Consider the following 24,731-nt stretch of genomic DNA (forward strand, 5'->3'; position numbering starts at 1 on the left):
ATCTCCCTACATGTGTCTAGAGAAAAGGTTACAAGTTAATGAGATCAGTTCTCTCTTAGATATAGGCAGGGAAGGGGAAAACACAGCTTCATGTAACTGAAAACTAGCTGAATATTCAAAACAGCCACAATGTTTTAGACTTCAAGATAGAGGTGCCATTAGATGTCAGCTGGGCCATCAAGGCCAGGCTCGTACAATGTCATGCAGCCAGTGTCCATTTCAACTTCACAACAACACTGAATGAATGACCTCAGGATTTACCCCACAATCTGAAGCAACATAGTGAAAAATTCAATGCCTCTGGCATGAAGAACCAAGCATCACAGGAACCTGCTTTTAGGCCACAGGAATAGAGAAGGTAGCAGTGACTTTAGCACCTTCTCCAAGAAAAGTCTGAATAAAATGCAGTATGCCATTAGAGCAGGAGGTACTGGTGTCCACAGGTGCTGTGAGCATCTTCAATTTTTCATTACACTTTGGGTCTGCTTTCTGACACCCCAGAGCAAAGAATTGTGTCTTGTGTGGCTGGTTACAAAGCATGAGACAAGTCATAAAATCCTCAGCATCAAAAAATGTACCTCTTTCCATACGAGATTCTTTAATTCTTTGGCAGCGTCGTTCAAAGTCTTCATCCACTTCATGCCTCACTATGGAATATGCAGTATCACTCAAAGAACAAGCTTTGTGCCTCAGGAGATGACCTGAAATTTTACAGCCAGAACTGAGCATTTTCTACAAAACAGTCAATGAAACTATTTTGGTTAGTTAGAATGATTTTTCTTTTTTCATAGGTAGGTTCTGAAAGGTTATCTCAGTCAGTATTTTCAGCATAAAAACAGAAAAGTTAATTATTTAAGAAAAAGTAGTAGTTACCAACTAACATCTCTATCACAATTCCATACCCAAACAATATATGTAATTCTAAAACATTTACAATCTGGCAAGAAATGCTCTCTGGGGTTGTTCAAAATTATCTAATGGGGTGGTTTAAAATTATTTGATCCCATATCCACCGTGGGATTACTAAATTTCCACAGACAAAAGTCTATTAATTTATACATCTGAAATTTTTCCAAATTAAGGATAAAAAATAAACCCTTACCTGCAGTTCCTTTTTTTGGGTTGTACCGTAAAACATTGGTACGGATTAGGTCAATGTCCTTTAGAAAATCTCTTGTAGTTAGGTACTGGTGCATGTCAATCTTGCAGAGAACTGTAGAGAGGTCCATGGGCTGTTCAATAATGTCCTTGTAATTCGGTACCTACAAATTAAATATGCATGCTCAGAGATTTAAGCTACAAAAATTTTCATTAAGTCAAATTCAGGACTTCTTAAGAGGCCCAAATATTCATAACATCCTCAAAGATGCAGAAAATAGCCAGTTTAGCTTCTTGAAAATTGAAAAGGTATTTCAGGTGTCTTTGAAGAGACAGACCAGGAGAGGGAGGAAAAAGAAGCAGGGTGGTCAGAAGTGTGTGTGGAGCACAGAGGAGAACTGGTGGGATTCATTTCACTTCCTTTCAGAAAATCACAGCAGAATCACCTTGGATTCTCTTTGTTGTTGGTAGCAAGAAAAAATCTGCAGGATTTGCACCTTTGAAGCACCTGTCTTAAGCATCTATTCTAGAATGAGATAATTGGACATAAAGATGTCAATTTCTTTACCCAGAGCTTAAAAGGAGCCTAATGACTACTTTAGATGAGGACATCTGTGTTTTTATAGGTTATTCACATCGTGGAAACTACAAGGAAAGAAAGAGACGATTGAGTGGATGCTTAGGGGAATGGGACTTTGCTGAAATGCAAGTCTATCAGTTGTTACTACAACTGATTTTGAAGTACATGCCTCTGGTTTAGACTTATTCACTAAATTCAGTGGGAAGTGTATGGGAGAAAGAAAAAACCATACAACACTTATGGTTGATTATGTACTGAGAAAAACCCAGATGAAACTGAGAACAGAATCTGAAATTTATTTGACAAACTGCTGTTTCTACTCTTGTTCTCACAGAAACTATTGGCAGTTAATCAAAGAGCTTTAGACTTTATTAAAACAGCCCTATAGGTACTTCTTATAAAGTGATCTCTCTGCTTTTTAGCGCTGCAACACACCTATGTATCAAAACCTTTCCATGGGCAAATTGTGTTGGTATTTGGTATAACTGGCACTTGGACTAGATCATCCTTGTAGATCTCTTCTTACTGAAATACTCTAAAGTTTTAAAGACCTTTTAGAATGAACATAGAGTTTTCAGTGAATACTCAAATAATAAACATTTGAGAGTCTCAAGGAGTCAAGTAAAAGTAAAATTCCCTTCTTCCTTCTTGGAAAATCAGAATAGTACAGTCCTAACACCAAAGATAAACCTTCCCAGAAAGAGCACAAAACCACCAAGAAACAAAAATACAGAGGAATTATGAATATACACAGTTATAATGGCATTATAAGTGAATACTAACCTCCTCTGGGTCAATGGGCTTTGTAAATGCTTTGAAACGTTTGTCAAGGACAAGTCTTTCAGCCACATCTCTTAGGTAAATCCTAAGTTCACACAACGTATCCTCTTCCTGCTCTTCCACCTGTCTTATTTCTTCCTCTGTCAGCTCTCGAGGCTTGCGAGGTGGTGCTACAGGCAGCACTTCCGAAGGCTGGCAAACTTAATTTAGTTAGAAAATTGTAGTTAATTTATGGGACTCATATACAAGCACATGAAAAATGTTTGATAGAAAATTACCACCAAAGCAAACACTGTATTAGCTGTTAACCTAGAATTAGCAAAGTTTTATATATAGAATATTCTCCTCACTTGTGTTGTTTTTTAATGCAGGAGGTTGAGCAGCTTGCTTCATAACTAAGTCCTCAAAGAAACGTCTTCTCTCAGCACAGGTAGGACGTGGTATTTTGAAAACTTCTTCATATTCATTATTAAACAACACTTTTATCTAAAGCATGAAGACAAAATATACTTCAATTATACAAGGCCATGCAAATTTCTTATATCTTGTTCCAAAAAAGATGAGTACCTCTCTGAATTAAACTGAATACTTATCTGGATAAGACTATCAATGAAAAGTTATTTTTGCAGCCTTAAAAGACCAGGTTTTTATAGCATGGCAATTTAAAATGCCTTCTCTAAGGATCACCTTCTAGATTTTAAGCTCCAGGAGGAAACTGTATGATAAATAACTGAGAAAGGGGTGACTGGGGATTCATCATCCGCTAGGCTGCTTATCTTGCATTTACATGCCATGCTGTCCTTTGACTTGAATCTTTATGGCAGCTACAGAGGGAAAATGGCAAGGCTCAGAGGACAAGTCCTGGCTTTTTTAGTAAGGTGTTTGGGCTGTTCCTAATTTTTTTTTTAATTAATTTAAATGAAGTGTCTCATTTTGAATACGTTTGAGTTGTATTCCACTTTTCTGTTTCTACTGCCAAAATACATGAAGGGATTTCAATCTTTATTTTGGAAGGCATTTATTAACAATATGAAAACTTCTGTTACTAAGACAAAATACTCAAAGCAACACATTTACATTTAGAACTCCTTTCTTCAGTGCACAGTCTCATATGTCTACAAAGCTCAGCATGTCCTCTTGAAGAATTTTGTTATAGAATACAGCTAAAAATTTACTTCCAAGTTGTTTAAACAGAAACTGGAACTTAGCTTTCTAATTTCTTGAGTTTTCACCCAGGTAAAAAAATAATTTCAATTTGAAATTACATTCCATCAGTAACAGTGTGACCTTTGTATTTTTTCAGCAAAAATACCTCTGACTTTTCAGTAAAAATGTTCTCAGAAAAACAGGGGTTTTTTTCTAGCTACCTTTCAAGCACCACATTCTTCACTAAGGACACAATTAACCATCTTGAAGCCACCAAAACCATTGTCTAAAGCAAGTCCATACATCTGTCTAATAAGCTTGAATATGCGAGAAGGGAGAAAAGTTGGGTCAAAGTCAATCTCTACTCAGAAAACACTTCAGTAAAATGCTTTCAGCATTGTTTTGTCTAAGCAAATTTTAAGGGACTGGGTTTGGATGCCTAATTAACAACTATGAATTTGCTTGAGTGGCACATAACTAATGTTTCAGGGAGTTATAAATTAACAAGAAATTGAGTAATGAAGGAAGAAAAGTATCGACTGAAATACCTCTTCTGGGAGCTCTCTCAGGTGTACATTAGATGTTGCAAGGAGTAAAACTGGAGTAAACCTTGGGATGCTCTGCAGTAGTGTTGTAAAAACAGATCTCAGTGTAGGTCCAACAGTCTCCCACCATAAAGGGATTTGTGGGACATAAATGATACTCGGTGCTGATCTTTGAGCTTCTCGCATCAACTGGTAAAATGAAAGCTTGGATAAGAAAACTACATCCTGTAGAATAGATTACTAAATAACTACATATCAGTCAAACTATCTTATGAAATAAGAGGTATAGAGGCAAGACATCAAGACAAATTGATAAATGACTCCTTAATAATCAGGTAAAATCTTCACTTTTACTCAAATATAGGCATTTCTATCAGAAACAGACTTGAATCTCTGCCTGATTTCAAAAGTACTTAGGTATAACTCCTAAAAAGCCTAAGAACTCAGCCAATGCAGTGGTGTGCCTGAAAAAAAACCAAAGCTAACTTTTCAGCAAGGTATATTTGCCTGGAGAAATCACTACACAACTGCAGCTACACCGTTTTCAGTTCAGAAGGGACATACACCCAATTCAGACTGGAGCACAGTCTGAACAAACGCCTTTGTGAAAAGATGAGGACTAACACAGCACAAGATGCCTGTCTCTAAGTCACAACTTCAAGCACATTTTATAAGAGGTGACGAGTCCTTAGACTGTCTGAAGAGCTAAACCACTCACTGCCTCTCATTATCAAAGGTGGACTTTGGAAAACCACAAACCACTCCCTACAGGTACCACCTCAATCACAAACACGCAACTACTGCATGAGGGAAGTGGAACCTTCCTTTCATACAACAAACTTCTCCACGCACCATTTCAGATTAACAACCTGCAAAGGACTTGTTCTTCCTATGTGACAAATGAGTATCTAGTAGCACGATGTGTCTGTCCTAACTTGTACATGCTGCTACTAGAGATCAAAATATTTTAATACAGTGATGCCAAAAAAACAAAGTGGATTTACTGCCCAAGAGTAAAAAAACAAAACAGCACTAAACTGCTTATACTTCCTTTTTCTAATTGAAAACTCAACACTGTACAAATCTAAGTATTCCATGTATTTTAACTCTTTTGCTGCATATACTGCAGCAGTAAAAGTTGTATATGCATATGTAAAAAAACCCTTAAAAAACAAAAAAAATCTTTTCCTCAAAACCTTGGCTGCTCTACAAATATAATTTAAAAAGAGGCTAAAGAATGTGAACTGATATGCTGTCAGGTCGATGCAGAGCCATCTACTGGTAGAACAGAGTCTTATGGAGCAACAAAACCAACTTTCTAAATCCTAGGAGACCAGCAGGATTCTTGCCACAGGGAGAGGTTCATTAGCAGCACTTTCCATCTTCCTGAGCTGCTAATAATATTCTTCCTGTTACAAATGGAAAACATGGTTATGTATAAAATCCTTACCATTCCATTGGAAAAGTGGATTTTCAGACATACATAAACAAAACAACACATTTGAATCAGGCTATTTATATTGACAATGACTTTTGCTTACTTCACCAATCTATGAGACTAACAAGAAAAAAAGCTACCTGTACACATGTTTCATCTGGTGATGTGCTAGCAAACAAAGTTGCTATATCTAGGGAATAAATTGGAAACTTTTCCAGGGAATGTATTACTGCAGCTGCCAAATCAGAAGCTTGACCAGATCCTGGCTCTTCAATTAGTAAGAACCGTGGTTTGTAAGATGTTGGTTGGTCCCGAGGATTTCTACAGCAATAAGAAGAAAACAAGTTTAAGAATGACTGATGAATAAGGAAGCTTTTTCATACACCCTTTGTTTTGTAAATACTCTCTCTGTTTCACAAAGTAATAAGCTACTCTGTGAACAGGAAGACTATCAAAGCCTACTTTCTCTCAATCTGGTACTCTGCCTCTGCCAGAAATCCTGCCAGTCTCCAGCATGTCTGCTACTCTTTTAGCTGGGTTAAGTAACAGCTCTTAAATTCATAGTAGGACTGTCCAGCCAAATACCCACACAATACTCCAGTTTGATGGGTCAGGGCAGGGTACTCAGAGCAGAATCAGCTGAACCTTCACACCTTCATCTGGCAAATATTCATCACCCCACACACAGACACATTCAACTCCTTCATCTAGCATCCCTCACACCACAATATTTCACACGCTCAGCCATCTTAAAAGCAGAGCCATAAAAGGGACAAATGTACCTGCCGAACGTGCGGAATTCTGCCTTTTCACGATGAAGTGTTTTATGAGTCGGCTTCTCTTCTGAGATTGATGGTGACTCCTCATAATTGTCAATCACATAATTTCCTAAAATAGGATTTAAAGAGAAGAGAGGTTTGTTAACTTTCTTTTATAGTCCATCTCTCTTTTGCATTAATACGCTTTCAAAATCGGTGCTGGAAAACCTCTCTTGTATTTCATCATTTGAATGCTATTTTCTGAAGAGTTCATTCTACTATAAATCAACGGAGAATGCACAAGTCTCTTCAAAACTGTCCTATATCCCATGGTTTGCATTGGGTATTATCTCTCTGTTGACATAAACTTGTGAGTTTTTCTCCTTAGAATAAAGATGGTTAGGAACAACTTACATTGTTCCCAGATACCTGAAAAACATTTCTCCTGCTTTAAGCATTTATTTGAAAAGAGGTACTAATACTTTAAAACTTAGATTCCTCTCTGCAAGTGATAAATGTGATGTTAGCTCTGTCAGAAACAGGGTGCACCAGCAAAGAAGCTATAGCTCTCTACTGCTTTTGCAAGTGACTCACAGCTGCTGCCCTGCACTGTGCACACACAAAGTATAAAATTGTGCTGCCGGTACAGCTGAGTACATTTGTGTATGTTGATTGTACAACAAATGAAGGGAATTGCACAAATCACAAGTTTAAAAATCTGCCAGAGCAAAAACAAGTGGATGTCGATGTTATACCTTGCTGCTGGTCCTTCTTTAGCGCAAGCTCAGCATGGGGAAACACTCTCTGCAAGGTTTGTAAAATCCTTTCCAGTGTGTTTTCTAACAGTGGCTTTGAAATAGCTGATAGCGCTCGCCCAGGGGAAGGCACAACCCTCTGTGAAGCTGGAACAGTCTTCTGCATGGCCATGGAAAAATCATTTGCTTTTATTCTAATTGAATCCATGTTTATCTGCAGTCTCTCTCTGCTTTCATATAGCTGAGGATAGCGATGCCGCAAAGCACAGAGACCAGTTTCGGCACATAAGGCTTTAATATCAGCACCACAGTACCCTAATAAACAAAACAAGAATCAAATTTTATGTCAATGTCACAAAACAGAACTCAAGGCCAGTACTTCCAAAGTGCAACACTAAAAACTTTGTATGCAGCCAAAAAATTACCAGACCAAGAGACAATTTAAAGAGTGCTGCACTTCAGAAAAGTTCTGTTACGTGGCTCACAGCCTGGTACCCTGCACTTAGGCAGCAGCCTGCTGGTCAAAACTTTGTTCCTGGGAAAGACATCCCAAAGCCATTCAATGTCTGAGAGACAAAAAGAAAAGTGCAAGCACTGCCTAAATTTGCTCCCATGCCAAATGCCTCCTCATTGCCTCTCTCTGCCACAAGGTACAAGAGCTCCAGTACTGCCTGGTACAAGTTCAGGTTCCCTAGGACTCAAGTCACATGTAGTAACCCACACTGCTTTCAAACTCACCAACACATTCTTCAGCCAGCTCTTCAAGTAAGTTGTCTGATGGCTTTGGGTTCCAGTCTCGTGTGTGAATTTTGAAAATTTCTTTTCTTGCCTGAAAACAGTTGCATTTCAGTTTGCCCTAAGTTTTCTCTCAAAAGAACAATGACAACACAAACCCACAAAACCCTTTATACCAGTGCACATACTTTTCTTGTCTGCTAAATCTTTTGGTATTTTAAAGGTCAGTTATTAATACGCTGTCTGCTTTTTCGGGCAGGAAATTTAATAATTCTGAACTTGTTACATTAAGCTCTTGCTGGGGGCTGCAGTAAAGTAAAAAGTATTTATATCTTCCATAAAAGTGAGTTTTCCCAATTGTGAGACCTAATGACTCTGAAGAAAAAAAAAATCATTGTAAAATCCTTATCTGGAAACAGAGATTTTTTTTTTGGTCAAAGAAAATCCTCTCAAATTTAGCAATATTTCATTAAGTATTTCTTGGTACACAGATTAATTATGGCAGATTTCTAAAACTTTACCACAGTAAGGAATAATGTATTCGATCTTTTTAATGGCACCTCATCTCCTGTTCCTGAGAGCAGATGAAAACTGGAGAAAAATGTTTGTGCACTTTTACTACTTTTCAGTCCAATAAGCCTTTTTTCCCTTTTACCAAGAAATTATAAGAAATATCAGAGATAGCCAGAGAGAAAACTCATTAAGAGGTCTCTAGTTTTGCAGACCATCTCCTCCCCTTCAATATCTTTTGGTGCTCAATACCCATTTTCATATCGCCACATACATGTAAGGTTGAGTGGAAGTTCTGACCTCTTTGTTCGGCAAACTGAAGCGGAATTCTCGTTCAAAGCGCCCAGGTCTTCGTAAAGCAGGATCTATAAAATCCAGTCTGTTCGTAGCTCCTATTACCACAACCTCTCCTCTGCTGGCTAAGCCATCCATAAGTGCCAGAAGTGTCCCCACAACAGAGCTAACAGAAAAATATGGTTTTCATTCACCAGCTTAGTAAATTTTCTTCAGTTACACATAATCTTGTCCAATAATCACATAAAAATGATAATTTTTTATTGATGAGATGCTGTTTAGCAAAAGACATTAAGGTAACACAGACCTTTTGCTGGTATCAAGCTTGGCAAATGGTTTTCAACTACTGTTTAAAAATCATTGAGATTCATTTTCATGGAATTACTAATTTTCAGTAAAATGAATGCGTCACTTGAAATAAAATAAGTTGCCATCTCTTTTTCACAAAGATCTAACAGCTTCTATGCAGATATAAAACACATCCTACCTATGAATTTGGTCTTGTTTATCAGACCGTACAGGAGCCAGAGCATCAATCTCATCAAAGAAAATAATTGAAGGTCGCATCTGGTAGGCCTACAATGAAAACACAGGAATATTGACATCAGGAAAACAGTCCTATTTGAAAGAGAAAATGCACGAAAAACATCATGGTTGGAAAGGTACAAACTAGATTTTAGACTCTTTTAATTGAGCTAACAGATTAAAGTGGCACAAGTAACCAAAGACAGCAGCCTATGTCAACTCAAGGACACTGGGTGACAAGAAGCAAAACCACACCAGTAGTTTTTACATCTATCTGGCAACCACAAGAACAGAGACAGGACTTTGCTAAGTTACAGCTTCTGGAAGCAACCCTCTGTTACCAGTTTAAATGACCATGCTTTCAGCCTGCATCTCCTTCCCTCTGATCTTAAGCCACCACCTGTTACTTCTTGAAACATGTTTTGTGAATTTTTAGGGGGCTGTTGGGCTTATTTTTTGAGGGAGAGGGGGTGGTAGTGACGGTGCTTTGCAGTATTTTCTTATTTCCTTTACTAACCTTTCCTAATACATCTCAAGATTTCGAGCCCCTAAAACTTTATGGAAAAGGAAAACAGTGGCAACCCCATTTCAGTGAAAGGAGCTGACAAAACATGTTGTAGACCACAGAAATTTAATTCCAGCTCAGACAGAACACATGGCACATTTCAACCTTACCTCCTCAAATAATAAACGAAGCTGTCGTTCAGATTCTCCTATCCATTTACTCAGGCATTCAGCACCTTTTCTCATAAAAAAGGTTACTCTCATGTCACCTTGACTGCATTCATTAGCAAGTGCACGAGCAAGCAGTGTCTTTCCTGTCCCTGGTGGACCATAGAATAGACAGCCTCTGCAATTTAAAAAAAAAATCAATTAAAAAAGTTCACATAAGAAAAAAACACTAAAACATGAAAAAGCACCTATTACAAACCCCATCCTTAAAACACACAACTCTGCTCTCCTAAACAAAACACCTCATGGATAAGACAGCAGAACAGCTAAGTACGAGAAAAATCAAAAGTGGTCCTACACAGGCCTCCAAGGCAGCAAACAAAATCAGTAAAGAGGATAATGCAGAAATACATAACCTTGATAAAAGCTTGCAGCATCCCAAAAGGACACTTTCAAAACTTCTGACACTCCAGCAGGGATAGCTGGAGCCAAACAAGAGCAAACTTCCAATGTAGAATCTGAAACTATGCTAAGTTAGGAATCATCAGTTCATTTTTCAATGATGCACTTCATTCTTGTTTTCATATAAGGCAAGATTTTATAGGGAAACATTTAATTCTCCTTTAAAAAACTCTGAGTTACTGAAATTGGTGTCCCTTTGCTGGGGATAAAGGAAGAAGTATTCTAAAGCTGGAAAGATATTCTGCATTTCTGCACTTACATCAACTAGAAAAGCCAATACACTCCTGCTTCAAAAAAGAATTGAATAAAGAAGCAAAGTACAGGAATATTTTCTTTCTATTTTGAAATAATTTTAGGGTTACTAAAGGTAAAGAATTCTAGGTTCTAGTTCAATATGTCATAACTGAGTTTTATTGACCAAGAATATATAAAGACAACAATTTCATCACTGATTTTTTTTTTGTAACACATAGCCACTTAGCTATGTCAATAAAATAGCTAGGACCTATTTTAGCTCAAACACAACAAACACTGCAAGTTTCTAGTTGCATATCTGATCAGTTGTAAAACTGATACTTGAGAACTTGAAAAAAACAAAAGAGTTGGTGGCAGAGACAAGTGGACTTTTGCTAAACAAGCATATGACTTTAAGTACAAAGTACTTCCTGCTTACAAACCAATCAAGTCCACTTCCATTAGAGCTTTCAAGAAAAAATCCCCAACTCTCCCTTTGAAAAGGCAAGACACTTTGAAAGGATGATCTCACCAAACAGTAGATCTTTGGACCTACATATATACTGGATTCCACCTTTTTTATTTTTTAATTACATTTTATTACTATTTATAAAAAATCAACACTGCTGAGAATTTTGAAACTTGAATACCATATTGATGCCTCAGTTGAATTCTCCTGAAAATAGGCAAAGTAGAACTTAAGAGTTTTAAACAGTGTTTGTTACCTTGGAGGTTCAATTTTCAATCTCTCAAAGATTTCAGGATAAAGCAATGGAAAAATGACCATCTCTTTTAAAGATGAAATGTGGTCAGAAAGACCACCCACGCCATCAAATTGTACCTAAAGATGAAGTCAACAGAACACATTTTAGAAGTTAAAGAAAGCTGCAGCCTTTATAAGGTTTCATGAGAAGCTGGATTGCTTGAGAGAAAACTTGTAAACAAGGAAGTTATAGATGGCCCATTGCTGGAAGCTTTCATAAATACTGCAAATGTCTCACCACCACAATGAATCAAAAATACTTACTGAACGATCTATTTGCATTTGCTCCACACCAGCCAGACTTCTTCCAATTTTCATGGTATCCTTGTCAGCTCCCATTGAGGTAAACTTCTGAAAGCTGACCAGAAGACATCTGATTTGAATTGAGGAAAAAAAGGTGCTTTCTAACTTAGAATGCATAGATAGAAGATTTTTTTATTTTCTAATGATAGGAAATAAATGTAGAAGACCTTATAAATCAGCATGAACTTCCTAAATAGATAAATATTCATTCCAACATTTTACATTTAATGGCTATGAGTAGACAAAGGAAAATGGTCACTCCAGACATTAAACTGAGTTTATTATTTTAACAGTAGCACTTACGAATATCCAAGGCAGTCAACACAGCACGTGTAGGAATATAAGCTCAGAACAATTATTTCATATGTGGAGACCATGGACTGACTTTGATTAGTATGATGGAAGACTTCCTCCCATTCCCAAACACACTGATATATTTAAAATACAGTAATTTCACGAATACAAGCCGCACCATTTTCACCAAAATTTTGGTGGAAACCCGGAAGTGCGGCTAGTACTCCGGGGCGGCTAATACATTAACAATATTCTAAAAGCTGCCAACACGGAAGTGAGAGCCCGCGGCAGCCCCAAGCCAAGCTGGAGCCCGGCCGGCCCCGGCAGAGGTGGAAAAGCCTGGCAGAGGCGGGGCCAGCAGTGTGGGGGGCAGGTGGCAGAGCCCGGGCCAGCAGCACGGGGTGCGGGGGGCGGAAGAGCCCGAGCCAGTGGCGCGGGGGAGCCCGGCAGAACTGGGGCTAGCAGTGCAGGGGAGCCCAGCAGAACCGGGGCTAGCAGTGTAGGGGAGCCCGGCTGCGCAGGGGAGTATGGCAGAAGCGGGAAGCCCAGCGGGCAGAGCTGCCTGGTGGCACAGGGAAGCCCAGCAGAACCGGGGCCAGCAGTGTGGGGGAGCCTGGCTGCGCAGGGGAGCATGGCAGAAGTGGGAAGCTCGGCGGCACGGGGCTGCCTGGCGGCGCGAGGAAGCCCAGCAGAACCAGGGCTAGCAGCGTGGGGAGCCCAGCAGAACCGGGGCCAGCAGTGTGGGGGAGCCCGGCGGTGCGGGGGCCTGCAGTGCCGGCCAGGGCGAGCAAACACGGCGGCGGCAGTGCAGACGGGAGGGGAGGGCGAGCGAGCCTGGCGGCAGCAGTGGCAGCACCACCCAGCTGGCCCCAAGCGGCCCGCTGAGCCATGGCGCCGAGCTGGGCCACCTGGCCCCGTCGGCAACCATGAGTGGGCCAAGCCTGCCTAGCCCCGCCCCGAGCCAGTAAACCCTGCTATGCCACGATTCTGTTACTAATTGGCAAATTTGTGAAAGTTGCACATGGATCCTCGCTACGAATGAAAGTGCGGCTAATATTTGGGTGCGGCTTTTTTATTGACAAAGACATCAATGTTGTCGACGCACCGGAAGTGCGGTTTATACTCCATGCGGCTTGTATTCGTTTTAACTTTTACCTTCAAAAAGTTACAGCCCCAGAGAACACTTATTTCAGTGGGTATTAACATTATAAAGGCTGCCCACGACTCCTGGGCTTTCTGAGGCCTTTGGAATGTGTGTGTCAGAAGATACACATCTGAAAGATGTCAGGCTGAAAACTCACTTGTTAGACTGTTATTAAATTAATATAGATACAGCATTTGTTAAGTAACAAAATCTATTTCCCCCACATATAACATTTTCTCCTATAGCAGTTTTCGTTTTTAAAAAAAAATAGTAAAGCACAGAAGCAGTGAAGTTTTACATCAAGAAGATATATCGAAGTGTGTGTCTCTACATTTCCTCCCATTCTCACCTAGAAATCAAATTTCTCATTAGAAATTAATCCTAAAAATCCAATTTTAGAGACTCCAATTATAGTTTTCAATACCAACAGGTATGATGAAATACTGCCCCAATTTAGAAAGGGTACAAGATGAAGATGGCAACACTTCTTAGTTAGGCATATGCAAAGTCCTCCCACGTACACTCCTCCCTCCCCTATTCTCTAATTTCATTAACCTCCTTAAATTTCTCTTCTTCCTCTGTATTTCAAAATCCTCATCATCATCAGAAGAGAAAAGGGAATCACTGCTGAGGACTCCATATCTCTCTCTGCAAACATTCAAACAAATAAAAAATCAAAATGCATTCTAAGCAATACCAAAATTTAAGTGAACACTATCTCAGAGTTTACTTTGAAATGCAGTAAGTTTTCAGATCACTGGACATTTTATCTGATTTTAAAGTACAGTAATTTCACAATTACAAGCCGCACTGAGTATAAGCCGCATCTCCAGGTGTTGGCAAATATTTCATTCTTTGTCCATACACAAGCCGCACCCAATTATAAGCTGCTCTGTCGTTCGCAGCGAGGACCCGCGTGCAAAAAAGTTGCCAAATAGTAACAGAATCGCAGGATGGCGGGGGTTTACTGGGTCGGCTCGGGTCGTGAGGGCTCGGCCCGCTTGGGGCTGCCGACGGGGTCAGGTAGCCCAGCTCGGCGCCGCTGCTTGGCGGGGCCGCTCAGGGCCAGCTGCCGCCGCCGCTGGGCTCGCTCACCCTGGCCCAGCACTGCCCCACGGTGGCAGGGGGGCACGGAGCCCGCCAGCACCCGCGGCGGTGGTGGGAGGCACGGATGGAGTCCCCCGCTCCCGCGGCAGCAGGAGGGGAAAGAGCCCGCTGGCACCCATGGTGGCGGCAGGAGGGGACAGGAGCCTGCTGGCACCCATGGCGGCAGTGGCAGGAGGGGAAGGAGTCCCACGGCGGCAGGAGGGGACGGGAGCCCCCCGGCTCCCGCAGCGGCAGGTAGGGACAGGAGCCCTCCGCCTTCCCCCGAGTCGCGGGGCCGTCAGGAGGGAGCTCCCTGCCTCCCTCCTGAGCCGCAGACCTAGCAGCACGCAGCCCCTGCCTTCCCCGGGCTGCGGGAGAGGAAGGAAAGAGGGAGCTCCCCTGCCTTCCTCCTCCTCCTGCGCTGCCAGCAGGCATCCCGGCTCCACCCGCTGTGCAACAGAGTAACCAATGTGTAACAACCGCATAAAGCCAGGTTTTACTGGCTGGTGCTCGGCTCAGCACCTCAGTTTGCACTTCTGGGGTTGTAAATGTCAGAAAATTATTCACATATTAGCCACCCCTGAGTGTAAGCTGCATTTCCGGTGTGGGAGCAAAATTTTAGTCAAAATGGTACGGCTTGTAATCGTGAAATTACTGTACATTATGTGATTTTCCTTGTGATAGCAATATTTGATTTTTCATAGGGAGGTAAAATGTTTCACTGGTGTGCAAAGAAATTTCTTAATCAAGTTACTCCTTTTGTCCAGTCTCTCTGTCAGACACACAAATTGAGTTTCACTTAGGATTATGCAGCCACTCTGTGAAACATCAACATTTTAAACTTATTTAAAAATTTGACTTCATAATCCCTTCCTTCCAAACTTCTGCTTTCAAGAATGTTAAACAATCCTGAAAGCAGAAACAGTGTTCCTATCTAGAAAGGGAAGGCATTCTCTGTGCTCTGTTTACCAAATCTGACACCCTTTTATCAATATTACTGCAATAGATAAATGAGATTTGCATTTAACATTTTTCTCGTTTAAGGATAGTTTCATACAGAAACATTAACTGATTCCAAAGAGACATAAGAATCACTGTTTGAGTCATTTTTTAAAAAAATCTATTTAAACTTCCATACAGGCTCTCTGCGTAACTACACTGTTCTAGGTTTTAAGAAAATAACTTTCATCTCTCAAAATTAAATAGTACAAGGTTATCAGAGGGAGATTCTGGTTTCAGTTCCAGAACAAATTAATTTGAGCTACACAATATCAGCCACAACCCTAATCATCACTTTATCAGTGTCCATAAATATTGTATTTTCAAATAAGAATGGCCTGCCCCTGCCAGTGTTTATTTTCCTTAATACTCTCATACTACCACAGTAGTAATCATACATACTATTTATCTGTAGCAGCCACCAGTCCAAAACCCTTGAAAGCATTACTGAGTCATGTGACAGCACTAGTGAGAAAGAAGAACTATCACTTAACAATACACAAACCTTTTATTCCCTTTGAATGAATCTTTCTCTGAGACAGATGAAGACTGGACTGAAGAATCTGTCTCACATTTTCTGAGTTCTGTTGAAAGCAAAGAATTTTGAATAATGTCACAAACAAGTTTAAGATAAAGTGGGACAGTCAAAGAGGTAGAAAATAGGATGTGTATCACCCATCTCTAAGTTCAGGGGAAGTTTCAAGGTAGGTGGGGGTTAATCAGTGCACAGTAGGAGTGAAAAAAAAAAAAACTGCAGCTGATTTTTGAGAACTGTAAAAATACATAAGTAAGATTATAAATTCTCTTTAATTACTATTCCTTCAAGGCTAGATAGGTCATTTTTTACTGGAAAACAATAAGGACTCCAAAAAGAAAAAAAATTAATAGAATGTGCACAGGATACAGATGTTTAAGAAAAGTTACTCATAGAATCAAGGTCAGAAATTTAAAGTTGAGTGTGTGCATGTATTTCCATTTTAATTTTTTTTTAAATTCCATGCAAGAAATTAGCTCTTAAGAAAAACTGTGCCTAAAACCTACTTTCCAATGTATCTTGATAGCATTCAACAAAGCAAAGCTTTTCTCCTTTTGCTTCACTTCCTTATGATGAAATTACTGCACACAACATTAAACTCTTTAAGTACTGTTGCTAATAATGATATATTCAAAATGCACTATATAACACGCATTCCCTCCTGTCCACAGCCATTTATCATGCATATGTTTTGGAAAAACACTGGGATTTGGGACTTTTTTGTCTGAATACGATCTCTTCATTAGTACAGGCCTAAAATCTGTGGCTAAGCCTTGCAATGTCAAGAGCAACATAGATTTTGTTTTTTTAATAGATAAAAATACCCAGGAGTTCAGTCCATCTCAATTGCTTAAGAAAAAGCTTTTGGCTAGGGTATAATTTAGAACAGAAGTAGCCTACAATGCTACCTGGATTGTCAGTTGTTTCTTCACCAGTTGTTTCCATATCTAGACTTTCCTAATTAAAAGAAATACGAAAAATCAGATACAAACATGCAGAAAACCTGTGGGCACATCTGGTATCTTTATAGTACCATTTTCAAGGCACTCCATACATGCAAAAGACAAAATTAACACACAGGAAGAGGGAATAGGAATGCCACTCTGGAACCCAGGATTAATAACACGTATTTGTACTCTAAAATAGGGTTTAGTAGATGTGTAACTTAAACACTTGGCCAGATAAAAAACTGACTATATAAATTAGTCACAGGTTAATTATCCAAGAGTGTGGTAAAACCCAGGACAAAGCAATTCTTAGCAGAAAAAGAAATCATACTGGCATTTGAGAGATGATATAGTAAGTGTTATGATCAATTCTGGTTGGAAAAAACACAAAGAAATTCTTATCTGACCAAAAACAACTATGAAAGCAGGCTATGGATATGTTTAAAAAACAAAGTGCTTGACATTCAAGAGGACAGTGGACTAACTTGATTTAATAGAGCAAAACCAAGACAGTGGAAATATGATTGATTAGTGTCTATAATTTTAAAAAGAATTCTGCCTGGGACACGGGACTACTTGAGTTCACAGGCAAGGCTGGCAAAAGAACAAACACAAATAAAGCAGGCATCAGTAAATTCACTTTTTAGTAATATTTGAATGAAAACCCAAGCCCTGAGACAGCTATCTGTAAAAAGCTGGGGGTTTTATTTATCCATTCAAAAATCAAAAGGCAATTCAGCAAGCCTAGTATATGATGTGTTTCAGCATATCACTGCCCTTTCATGTCTTCTGAAGAAGGTATTTCCTCCACCTTAGAATGTAGCTGTGGCATGACTGTAACAGTAAAATGTTATATTATAATTAGAGAGCACAAAGAAAATACTAGTTTAGACTACATTATGCTTTGGAAAAAGTTTTTTTCAGTTAAATTAAAATTATAACCAAACAATTTATTTACATGAAATGTCATTCATCTAGAAAAATAGTAAATTATTTTAGTATCTACTTCTGTGCAATGGAACACAGACTCCCATTCTTGGCTTTCTAGGTGTCTTTTCAGTGTCATGCCTTTTTTTTGGCAAAACTGCTTCTGCAGTACTAAGATACAAAGTTGACATGTAAGAGCAAAGACAGGTGAGCACAAAAAATCCCCACTGAAAAGTCAGCATGATATTTTAATATAGTGTGCAAAAAGCAAGAGTCATTGACACCTAGCCAAATTTTTTCAACACTACTTAAAAATCAGGTCAAACGTTTCATTTTTTATAGAGAGATTTAAAAACAAGTGTTTGAAGATTGGTAAACATACATTGCTTTCAGTTAATTTTCCCCTCTTGCTGAACACAGTACAAAAAGAATTTCATTTAGTAGGGAAAAAAAAGAATTCTGAAGATCATAGGAAGATAACAATAAGAAATTACGGTAGTTTTTCATAGCACTTAAGCTGCTCAGCATTATAACATTCAGTAATTATTAATTCACAGCCATCATTAGACAACAGGTTGCTTAGTCTTCTCTTAACTGGAATCAAGGTCTCATGCTGATTTTCCATGAATATATATGCTAGAGAAAAATAATACCTCTCTGATGATACACTTTGAAAACCTTTCAGAAAACAATGTCAATTTGTGCTTCAGTTTGGGCAGAGAATTAAGTCACACAAGCAGAAATGCTAGGAGTGCTTCGCTTTGCCTGTATGCAACTTTCTGCCATTTCTTAATAGGATGTTATAAAATTATTTGCAAGCATGAAAGTAAAGTTAATTAAACATGACAGCAATTCTGGTGCCAAGAAAATCAATTTAGAGGGCAAGTAAAATATACTGAAAGTCACATGAAGTGATCATTTCAGTTCACAGGAAACCAGCCCAAATAGAAAAGATGCTCTGGTGTGAAGATCTCTCTACAACTGGCAATCCCAAAAGGGAGACCCCGGTGGCCAATTTAAACATTGGTTGTGTCCAAAATCTTTACACATGAAGCACCTGACAAAGACATCCTCCTGTGCACAGTCTTTGAATTGTAAATCTTAAGACAAGCCACAAGCAGGAAACACTACCTGACCAGCTGCAGTGGAGCATTTATGGAATGTTTATCAGGTTGCCTGGCAGTGGCCCCTCAAAGTTCCAAGCTTGATCATGCCCAACTCCCAAGTCCTTGGTGGGACTTTACTGTGGAGGGCACCTGATGCCCAACACTTGGCAATCAAAGAATCATGGAATGACCTGAGTTAGAAGGGACCTTTAGTGACTCTCTAGTTCAACACCCCTGCCATGGGGTGGAAGGGACACCTTCCACTAGGCCAGGTTGCTCCCAGCCCCATTCAGCCTTGCCTTAACACTTCCACAGGTTCTCTGGACAACCTTATCATCCTCACAATAAAGACTTACCCTATACACAGTGGCACGAAGGGAAGTCTCAGCTCAACCAATGCACGCATTTACCACCTGCTGCCAGGAACAAAAACATCTTTTGCTGATGTCCTGATTTGGAGGACAGGTGTCTACTAAGAAAGGCAGGAGACTCTCTTAGAAATGGAGAATGCAAATCCCCTCCCTCCAAATTATTATAATTTTGAAATCAAGGGGCTTTCAGGCAAAGATATGGGAATTAGGAATAACTGTTCTTTACTAGGGAAATTAAAATAGAAATACAGTACTACAAAGAAACAAACTGCAAACCTTGACAAAGTCAGAGTACAACCTGACACCCTGTCAGGCAGGGTGTTGGCAGCAGTCCCATTAAATGGTGGCTGCAGTCCTATTGCAGTGACAGATGTGATTCAGTTGAAGCAGTGGTCCTGTAGAAGGTGCAGTTTTCCTCCAAAGGTCCAGTAATGATGTGGAAAGGTTCAGTTTTCCTCTGGAATTCAGTGGAAAAAGGGGCTGCCTTGGTATTCCAAATCAGTTTTTATCTTGGTATGAAAGGCTTGGCTCCTTCCCCTGGCTGGGGCATCTCCCAATGGGATGCAGTAATTTTATCAGTCACACAGTGGGACTCAATGGGCCATTAGCAGAAGATACCTCCCTGGAGGAAGGATGGGTTGTGAAAAGATAAAGAACAATGCCCCACCCGGTTTTATCGGATGGCCCATTAGCAGAATATCTCCAGTGGAGACAAGATCACTGCCCTACCTGGTCTCAACAGATAGTGATAAGAATAGATACTTTTGGTCACATCCCGTATTGCAACCCAAGACAGCTGTCAAAACAAAGTCCCAAGCCAATGTTATGCCTAGCACAAAGGCTTGCTAAAAAGGCTCATTTTAGTAGCTCTGCATGATGAAAAAAACCCCAACTTTGTTCTAAGACTGCAAAACAAAATAGACTGATTTACAGTGGTGTAAAATTTTGCCGAAGTCTACAGCTTCGAGAGATCTCTAAATTCCAATTTTCTTCATCCTTTAAGCAATGGTATTACAAAGAATAAAATGTGAAGATGGTTTAATAGGATTATATAGCGTGTTTACCTTAGCTGGAAGTCAGGTGCCCACCAAGCCACTCCTGGGTGACAGAGTAGAGAAAATAAGATGGGGAACAACTAGTAGCTTGAGATAATGCAGTTTACCAAAGCCAAAAAAGAAAACCTGAAGTTTGTGCAGCTCAGCAGTACCCAAAGCAGGGGTGTGCTACCAGTGCCTTTCCAGTTACCAATGCAGAGCCCAGCACCATGAGGACAGCTGTGGGAAAATGAACTCTATCTCAGTCAGACCCAATACAGATTACTTTCCATAAACACAAATGAATTTGCATTAATTCTGCTATTCACTTTTAATTATTTATTGATTAATTTCATATTAGCTGTTCCATTATTTTTCCAAGGATTTTTTTTTACTGTACAGTGTCTGGGTTTTGTCTATGAATTTACTTTTTTTTGTAAGGCAGTCAATACACATGGAGTTAGCATGATGCATAACTAAAAGTAAGTTTTAAAAATAGGACTGATAATAATTTCTTTTTTTAAGGTGTGTTTTTAAGGACATAAAGGACAAAAGAAAGGTAATGCACACATACACGTTAATATTGTGATAGGAAACAAAAAAAAATCTAGGGAGGTTACATGTCAAACTGGGTCAATACGGTATTTGTTTTAAAATCCACATTTTTTCTTTATTTGTTGTGTGGTTGAACTTATAGAATATGCAAGTATGAATTAAAATAATTATTAAATCACAGGTAAAAAATGAATTAAAATTTAAATAAATGATGTAGTCTAAAGCTAAAACAGTCACATTTCTATATAGGATTTTTGAAGGTATGTTCAAGCAGGAAAGAAGTTGAGACCCACCAGTATCACGGAAACAAGTTGTAATATAAAAATATTGAATTGCCCTTGGCTACAGTAGTTACAGTAATTTCACAACTATAAGGTGCACCCTTTTGACTAAAATTCTGGCCTGAACCCGGAAGTGCACCTCATAGTCCAGTGCACCTTATATATTGACAAAAGTTCGGAAATTTGCCAACACCCGGAAGTGCAAGCTGCGAGCCACGGGAGGAGCCAGCAGGGCTGCAGCTGCCGGGTACAGGCAGGCCTGGAGGCCCGTGGCTGCCGGGTGCAGGCGAGCCCGGGGGCCCGCGGCATCACAGTTGCCGGGTGGAGGCAGGGTCTCGGCCAGCAACCATGTGGGGGCAGCCGGTGACAGATCCTCGCTGCAAAAAAAAAGTGCGCCTATAGTCCGGTGCGCCTTATATATCAGCAAAAGTTCGGAAATTTGCCAACACCTGGAAGTGCGCCTTATAATCCGGTACACCTTATCATTGTGGAATTACTGTAATATTACTTAAAATATAGAATTCTGTTCTTTATAATTAGCGTTTGAAAATCTGGAATGATTCCAACAACAATAAGAAATCTTTATTAATTTAATTCTGCATTTGCTTCTTTGTGATTTCACATTCAAAAAAACTCATGCAAAAGAAAGGCTGCCTTAAGAGAACATCGATGACTCATTCAGGAGATCAGAAATATCTGAGATTGCTTTTATAATGTTAATTCAACTCAGCTGTATGAATACTTTTTCAGGTCATTTAATGAGACGTTTTTTTCAGAAGATCCCAATCTCACTTAGATTTGGGAATAAGTGAACAGTTTGTGTTGAATTAGACACTAAATGTGAGGTAGTCAATCCCTCATTTGCTGCAGAATTCTAGAGAACTATAGGCAGTCTAAAGGTATGAATTACCAGGTCTAAGGCATTCAAAGTCAGTGAATAATTCTGGCTATACTTCCTTTGTTTCCATCTAAAACATGGCATGAATAGATACATGAATGCACTTTATTTCACATTACATTTTATTGGGACTTTCTAGTTCCCTCACATGTTGAAACTGCTGAATCTATAAATTCAAGGTTTGCATCTTTAACAGATACATGCTCCAATTACCCAAACATACCCTGACATATGTATTCACTAGGTACTCAACAGTTCATTAAATTAGTGTATAAACAAGCTCAAGCAGATACAAGAATTACACATCCAATTGAGCAACTTCCCCTGATGCTTGCTTTTTCTAACCATCTGGTCTACAGCACAATATTATTGTCATATACACTTTTTGTTCCTTATGAATTTCACTTTAATTTCCATATTAAAATGCAGGTTTAAATAAATTACTTGATTAACATCAGTTGAAAATCTGTGGCATTGCCAGGCATCACCTGCATTTATAAATCCCTCGTTGTTGCTTTGGTCAAAGTAATATCCTTCCCTCCTTTTATTACTCAGTAGAATTCAATTTTTAAAATATTACTAGTGGAAAACTTTGTTGAGTCCTGTGATTTTTTAAAATTTAAATAATAAGAGAAAAGCTTATTCCAATAGCAATATCGAATGAAATTACAGATTGATTCTTGTCTTGCTTGCAGCAGGATCCAGCCTCCAGCTCAGCTTCTCACTTGCATAGACTTTACTCCCTACAGCATTTTAAATGTTCTAAATTTTACTTCGAATTTTCATTCTGTGTGCATTACCACCTGTGAGAAAAGGCTCTTTTCTTCATGTACTTCTTTTCATTTGTGCAAAGTTAAATCTCCTTAAACATTCAGTTTAATGTTCAGCTCGTTCCCAGCTTTATAATTTGGGCAGCTATGAATAAAGTCTTTATCCATCATTCTGATCCCTATTTTTCTATACATCAGTGCATTGAGTATTGTAGCAAGAACTTTTCCACCAAGCCAGGAAATCAGAGCACTGAATAAGGGAGATGTTAGGCTGGGGCCATCTACTGGTTGTATTGCTGAGCTTTCATCAGCAAATTTGAAAAACTTTTTTACACATGGAATTCTATTGCAGCACAAAAATAACAGCACATATTAATAGAGTAATCACTTAGGTATGTGATGTTTCTTGTGCAATGGTTCTTTGCCTTTAAGATTAAATATTCCATGAACTTAATATGGCCCTATTATCAAAAGAAAGAATTTATTTTGCTTTCATATACAAAGGGGCCTCCTACTTCCCAAGAACACCAAAAAGAAAATGAAGACTAAAGTATAAGATTTCATCCTGAATCATTAAAAATAAATTCCAACCAAAAAAATTTAGCAGATGAACAGAAGACTAAAGCCTTTTAAACTGGAAGTTCTAATAAATGAGCTACTACAAGCCAAGAATAATCCAGACTATTGAGTCTGGAGACCAAAAGTATATTTATATAATGACGCTGTTAAGTATGTATTCATTAATTGATTGTATGATAATACTGGTAATTATTTGTGCTGTAATTTAGTCTTATTTCTTATTTTAACTTTCTTCAGGAGTAAGAGAGAGCATTTTACAGATTTTACAAGTTTAAGTGAGACTCTGCACTTATAAAATTGCTACACATATACATTTATGTATAGTATGTGTACACACAGATAAAAATATGCTAATGCCTATACTTATATAAATATACATTTATACATGTATATAGGTATGCAATACATGAACATTAATCTATATCTATATATACATATGCACATGCATGCACACCTATGTATCACATCTAACTTGCACCTTTTATACTCTAAGATAAACAAAACCCTCTGTTGGCTCTTATTTATACTGGGATTCAACACTATTCACATTTGTCCTCAGCAGATCCATCAGCAGGAGAGATTTCTAGCAGGAGCTCTAAGTAACAAGTAATTTTATCAAAAAATGCAAAGTGCAATTTAAAATGTATCAAAAGGCAGATAAACAACAAGACTTCCCAGCATGAAGAGGAAAGAGTAAACATGATGCAGGTTTGGAGACCAGGCTACAGGAGATAAAACTGGGAAGACAGAACTGGTAGAAACACCTGCAAGACAAAGAAAAAAGTGGTTTAGGAATTAAACTGACCTACTGTGATTTTACAGCTCATTCATAAGAATAAAAACATGGGTTTTGCCACACTGCAGTACCATTTCTCAGGCTGCTGCAAGCTCACCCAGCATAAGAGTCATCTGACCTCAAAACACTTATGAGATGGGCATCTTTTCTAAAATACTTCTTCAGGCTTCTTCTATTGTCAAGGGGAAGAGATAGGCAATTTATCTGAAATCCATCTGTCCACGTATTAAGAGCTCCTCAACAACACTCAGGACTGGGTGCTGTGCTGGTTTTGGTTGGGCCAGAGTAAATTTTCTTCACGGTGGTTTGGTGAGCTGTGTTTCAGATTTGTGCTGAAGACAGGCTTGATAACAAAGATGATTTTTTTTATTACTGAGCAGAGCTTACACTCAGCAACGCGGTCCTGTTGTTGTTTATCATGGTAATTTCAAGCTCTGATCCACCTTCCTGTCACCTTCTACTACAAAACTCATAAAATGCCTTCTCAATTAAATATCAGTGCATAATAATCTCATTTTTATGTCTACTTGGTTCATGTGAAACACTCAGGATTTTGATTCCCGAGATTATCAGCAGCAGGAAGCTGCCACCATCACTTTCACAGTGCAAAGAGTATTTACCGACCAAAACAAGCTCGAGGTGCCGTGAGGGGCGGCCGCGCTGATTGGTTATGGCTCGGCGGGTAGGGCGGGGCCAAGCGAAAAGACTGTTCTGATTGGCTGTAGAGTGGGCTGGGCGGGGAGACCGCTCTGATTGGCTGCGGAGCAGTGAAGGGCAGGGCTGGCAGCCGTTACCGCGAGGTTTGAACATG

The 24,731-nt window shown here is 39.2% G+C and overlaps 1 protein-coding gene across 1 annotated transcript; it reads right to left on the minus strand.

The window, feature by feature from the left end:
• Positions 1–336: 336 nt before the first annotated feature.
• Positions 337–24,730, minus strand: LOC116997128 (ATPase family AAA domain-containing protein 2-like). The gene is made up of 17 exons (XM_042779368.1): positions 24,715–24,730; positions 15,627–15,705; positions 13,592–13,684; positions 11,560–11,668; positions 11,258–11,373; positions 9,840–10,014; positions 9,127–9,215; positions 8,646–8,805; positions 7,839–7,929; positions 7,101–7,415; positions 6,370–6,475; positions 5,728–5,908; positions 4,153–4,338; positions 2,809–2,944; positions 2,462–2,658; positions 1,103–1,262; positions 337–701 (listed from the first exon to the last, which is right to left on the minus strand). Exons 1-17 carry the CDS (start codon positions 24,728–24,730, stop codon positions 337–339), a joined length of 2,574 nt encoding a protein of 857 aa, XP_042635302.1.
• Between the last annotated feature and the right edge of the window lies 1 nt (position 24,731).

Source organism: Catharus ustulatus, chromosome 1, assembly GCF_009819885.2.
Source record: "Catharus ustulatus isolate bCatUst1 chromosome 1, bCatUst1.pri.v2, whole genome shotgun sequence".
Lineage (NCBI taxonomy): Eukaryota > Metazoa > Chordata > Aves > Passeriformes > Turdidae > Catharus > Catharus ustulatus.